Source organism: Ciona intestinalis, chromosome 8, assembly GCF_000224145.3.
Source record: "Ciona intestinalis chromosome 8, KH, whole genome shotgun sequence".
Lineage (NCBI taxonomy): Eukaryota > Metazoa > Chordata > Ascidiacea > Phlebobranchia > Cionidae > Ciona > Ciona intestinalis.
The window spans coordinates 2,593,348-2,598,692 of NC_020173.2; the positions used below are offsets into that span (position 1 = coordinate 2,593,348).

Consider the following 5,345-nt stretch of genomic DNA (forward strand, 5'->3'; position numbering starts at 1 on the left):
ATGAAACGCAACAGTTTCGCTTGTAGTAACTGTTGCGTTTCATTCCCTGATGAAGTCTCGCCGTATGGCAGACGAAACGTTGGAAATACACTATACGTTTTTTATACCAGATGAGCCATTGATATATTACTTAACTTAACCTTATAGAAGATAATTTATATCTTTAAATGTCTTAAAACTGCCTCAGTGGGGTACAGATGGTAGCACTCCGGGTTTTGGGTAATAGGGTAACATACCTAAATCCCACGTCTCATGTGCGGTTTATTGAAGACCTTACTCTGATATAAAACAAAGAAAGCTATTGTCGCCTTAAACACTGTACTTTTTGGCAACTAAAACTAAATATGTATTAAAAAAAAAACTAAAAAAACATCATTAAATTTCAAAATGTTCAAAAGATTGATAGCAGAATACAACACCACAACTAGAATTTAGCATTACAATCTTACTTGATGTGTTGTTTGTGGGTTCCCTGGGTTATGAGCGGAACGAACATGGCGCCTTAGTTGAGTTGGTGCGCTGAAACGTTTCGAACATATGTGGCATACATGAGGACGTTCCTCCTCATAACATATGTGACTTTTGAATTGAGATTCGTCCGCAAATCCCTCCTAAAATGAGTTTGGTTTGAACATTTTATACAAGAATCTATTCTGTACAGGTATATCTAATTGCTGAGTCCTGGATTTAAGTCCATTACTCTAACAGCCAGAATGTTACCTCTAGACCCACTCAGAAAAGTTTATAGACTTTCACTCTATTCTATAAGGTTGAGGTCTTTAGTGAGGCACAACTGAGACATGGAGTATAGGTCCATATACAACACCCTGGGTACTACCAAGTACCATCTATACCCCACTGATACAGTTTATATACATCATTGAATAATAGAGATTCTGTTCTATATGGGTGAAGTCTTCAGTAAGGCAAACCTGAGACCTGGAGCAGGCAGTGTGCACGGGAATTAAAACCACTGTTATACTATACATGATATTATAAATTGAACAACTTACCTGGCAGTCTGCACATTTATAACATGGCAGTTGATTCATATGCACAGTTAACACATGACGTTTGAGTTGTATCGTCTCGGGAAAGGTCGCTCCACACTGTGTGCATTTTAAACTTAACATACGAAGAGATTTTGAGGTTCCTTTGTCTCTTTCGTGGACCCCTCGTCTGTGCCTGTAGGTCAAAGGTCAAGTTAGGGTCACTACGTAATTATGTATAAGTATGTTAATGGGATATTAAGCTCTGCCTGGTAGCAATAACAGCAGAATAAACAATCTATTATGTAAAGTGTAGCTTTTTTTTCTAATTGAAAATTGTAATACAAACCTCAAATTTCAATTCTTACCTATTTAAGTCACTCATTCTTGCAAAAGTTTTTGAACACTGTGTGCATTTATGTGGTCTATCATTTGTATGCACACATCTAACGTGTTGTTTTAGATGGGTGGCAGTTTTGAAGCCTTTCCCACACTTTGTACATAGATGAGGTCTCTCTGTAGCTAACGCAACAGCTGCTACTCCAGGTAAAGCGGTTTGTTGCTGGAACTAAAAATAAAAGATTCTTGAATATAAAAACATTGTTGTATGGTTTATGTAAGCAGCCAGATTAATTTACCATTCATGTTTTTCTATGTAAAGAAAAAAGTAATACCTTTTGGTTAAAGAAAAGAAGGTCTTAAAGTACATAAAGGTATCTATGTAATTAAAATGATGTTCTGTTTTTCTTTATTTTAATTAATTAGGTTAACATCAAATTCAAAGAGATAAATAGCAATTTATTTTTAAAAAAGAGGTAATGGGCCAATTCTGGCGTAAATTTCAGGTCCTGTGACGTGTCACCTTACAGGACCTCATCCACATAGTTTAGAAAATATTATGTTATGTCATACCTTTACCCCATGGCACACATGTCTTTTTATTGTCTTATCAATAACTGCCCCACATTCAAGACAAGATTTGTTCAAATTATCTGGAAGTTGGTTCAAATCTATTTGTTGTCCAACCAATCCCATTGGTCGGTTTGAACTAACACCTTGGCTCTGATTGGTCGATTGGATCACAGCTGTAATGGGATTGGTCGGTTGTTGATTGTTGTTGTTGTCACTGTGGCGCACTTGAAGATGAGACTGTTGGATGAATTTGAACAGTTTAGGGTAAAATATGTGGTAAATTTGGGTTCTTATATAATATGCATAACATTAGGGGTACCTGGGGTGACATGTCATCCTGACTTTTAAAACAAGATAGACATCATAGGATTTAGCCGGGCAGTTTTAAATGTAAGATACTACCCTCCTACCCTGCTTAAGTGTTTATACAAACAAGCAAAATATATTGCATTCTTCACACCAATCAATCCTGTGTTTAAACTTGAGTGACTTATCCATGGTTGTCCTTGTCACTCACATGCTCACAGTCCAGTAGTTGAATCTACTGCAGTGTGTGAATAGGCAGACATGACTATTGGTTGATTTGGTCATTATTACCCTTCTATAAACCAAAGTATTAAATTACCTGTAGTTGTGACGCTTGTGAGAAACCTTCCCCACATACTGTGCACCAGAACGGCTGTGGATGAGTTGACATAACATGGTGCTGTCGATATAATGCATAAAGTTGAAGCAATATTTTTAATTTATCCTAAATAGTTCTATTACTAATAAATAGATGACACCTATTTATCCTTGTGGTGGACAGCAACAGTAATTTAACACAGGAGTTCTGTTTTATACACCTTGTGTCAACTTTAGAGTTACCACATATGTAACTTTGTGGATGTTTATTTTTTTAGATTTCTTATTTCTTTATTGCATGGCTGGTTATTTAGACAAGCCATTAGTGACCACTGAGTTGGAGCAATGACGGTTAGGTTTCTTGTCTAATGACACATACGCCCATAATGCTGGGCGATAACAAAATAGACATACCTGCAACATGGCTGCATTTTCAAACATTTGCCCGCACTCAAAACATCGGTTGACTTGTGCTACAGGTACAACAACTGTGCTTGTTGGTTGCTGAAGGTTGAAATGGTTGTGGTTTTGGATCGCTAATGCTGTTTGGACTGGTGGAACAATATCGTTAATGTAAGTGTGAGGGTCAATTGACCCAGACTGGCTGAAATTCTAAGTTTCATGATATGCCTTGCTAAAGGACCTCATCCAAGGTTGTTTGGGATGGGGGGAAATATAGTAGGGTGGGGAAGACAGCCAGACAGGAAACCCTAAGCACATAATAACCAAATATCCTGGCCTTGTTTTAAACATTTAACAATGGCCTATGGGAGTCGCCAGGATACGGTTATATAACTTTTTGATGTTTTTTGTTTATTACTAAATGGAAGAAAAAAAACAAAATCAAAAGGTGTCCCATCTTTCCCCACCCTACTATATAATGTGTAGCCAATTTGACAAAGTCTTGAAGAATACTTAAATAATAAAGCATAGGAAATACCTGCATTCTTAGTACTTTCATCCACACCATGCACTCGTATCATGTGAGTTTTAAGATAAGATGAAATGGAAAACTGCTTGGAGCAAATTAAACATTGAAAGTTCTTTTCTTTCGTATGGACGGCCTGAGAACAAGGAAAAAGTTAATCAACACATTATTGGAAGTAAACCATTAAAACATTAGTATATTAATAATTTTCTAGAATAAAAGGAGAAACAGTTCTCTGATTTATGTTACTGTAATCAATAAAAATAAATTTATGTTTTATCGGACTTTCGAATTGTTGAAAAACCATAATTTTACCTAGCATCTCATACGACCCACACTCATATATTCCTACCTGTATATGGTGCTTAAGGTTGCCAGCCTCTGCGAATGTCCATCCACATTTAGAACACGAATGGTTCCGTTCTCGCATGTGAACGCTTCTAAGATGGCGGTTTAAATCACTTCGACGACCAAAACCTTTTCCACACTGCTCGCATTTGTTGGGCTTGTTCTACAAAAAAGTTGGTGTAAAATAAAAGGTCTAGGCTTATCACATAGTTTATGCAATACAGTCTGATGCCTTAGCACAAACTAGAGGTTACGGATTTAAAATAAGGCTTGTCAATGCTACCAATATAGACATATGTGTCCTTGTGACACACTGAACAACAATTGCGCCCAACGAAGTACAGAATAAAAAGTTGTCCAAATCAAATTGTCAGCCATACATAAACCAAAAATTAAAAAATTTAGGCTCAAGGTATAACGTAATGGGTGTCTGGTATAAGGTGTCACCCCAGCTCAATGTACAGGTTCAGAAAGACTTTTGTCTGCTCTTTATAGATTTTTTCACTGTATGTTAATAAATACTTGTGTGAAATGTTTAAAAAATTAATGTTACGTATTTCATTTAATGATTGTGTCACCAAGGAAAGGTGTTTATAATTACTGCCTCAGTTCTACAGTCTAATCAATCATCACACCAACTTACATGCACAGCTAAAACATGCTGCTTCAAGTAAGGGTTGGTTTTGAAGCTCTTATCACATTCAACGCAAGCAAAAGGTTTCGCCGCATCAGTGTTTTGCACAGTAGTAGGCACAGAGACAGAAGTATTAGATTGCACAGCCATAGCATTCACACCATGCACGTTCCTCATATGAGACGATAGAAGACTTGATTTCATGAAATTTTTCCCACATTCTAAACATCTGTGAATAATAATGGTTAGGTGATAATAGAGTTATATATAAGGTGAGATTTGTGAATAATAGAACAAACATAGTGGGCAAACAACTTCAACAGAATCATTTGAGTATTTTTATTAAAACTTACATTCTAACAGTTGTTATTAATGGCTTTGACTGTAATTGCACCTAATGCTTACTGTTACTGGTATTTATTTACAATTTTTGATCTAGTTGTTCCATATAATGTTTTCCAAGTCTGACCTTTTGTACTAGAACTATTTTTCTGAACTTCTTCATAAGCTTCAATATTAAAACAGCATGCTTTTCCTAACCTAGTAATCTAAGACCCTCAGTAATGCCCTAATATTTCAGCTATCTGTAAATGCAGCTTGGCTTTATCACACACTTACACAGAATTTGGCCATTCTTTTTCATCAGTGAGATATTTTTCATGACACAGCCAGAATTCTGACATGACATAACCAAGAAAAGATTGGCACACCAGAAATACCAGGTCACCTTAGCTAAAATTTATTGCCGGTTTATAACTAAGGTAGCCTATCTGATAAATCCAGAACTGTTCAACTGACTATACTTTTTGTTCAATGGTTGAATGACGTCTTAATTTACTAAGTTCTGGTATGATTAAAATAATGTAAAGGCCAATATTTTGTTAACGTTTATTTATATAGTAGGGTGGGG

General features: G+C 36.1%; 1 protein-coding gene across 2 annotated transcripts in view; it reads right to left on the reverse strand.

Annotated features, from left to right (window-relative positions):
* LOC100175109 (zinc finger protein 420) overlaps window positions 1-5,345 on the reverse strand; it is an 11,040-nt gene that overhangs the window by 1,815 nt on the left and 3,880 nt on the right. For both annotated transcript variants that reach the window (XM_009860990.3, XM_018812929.2), the window contains exons 8-16: window positions 4,445-4,664; window positions 3,806-3,964; window positions 3,466-3,589; window positions 2,940-3,076; window positions 2,527-2,607; window positions 1,902-2,138; window positions 1,358-1,557; window positions 1,014-1,185; window positions 450-611 (exon numbers count right to left, since the gene is read on the reverse strand). In XM_009860990.3, coding sequence (XP_009859292.1) covers window positions 450-611; window positions 1,014-1,185; window positions 1,358-1,557; window positions 1,902-2,138; window positions 2,527-2,607; window positions 2,940-3,076; window positions 3,466-3,589; window positions 3,806-3,964; window positions 4,445-4,664 — 1,492 coding nt within the window. The remainder of the gene's footprint in view (window positions 1-449; window positions 612-1,013; window positions 1,186-1,357; window positions 1,558-1,901; window positions 2,139-2,526; window positions 2,608-2,939; window positions 3,077-3,465; window positions 3,590-3,805; window positions 3,965-4,444; window positions 4,665-5,345) is intronic.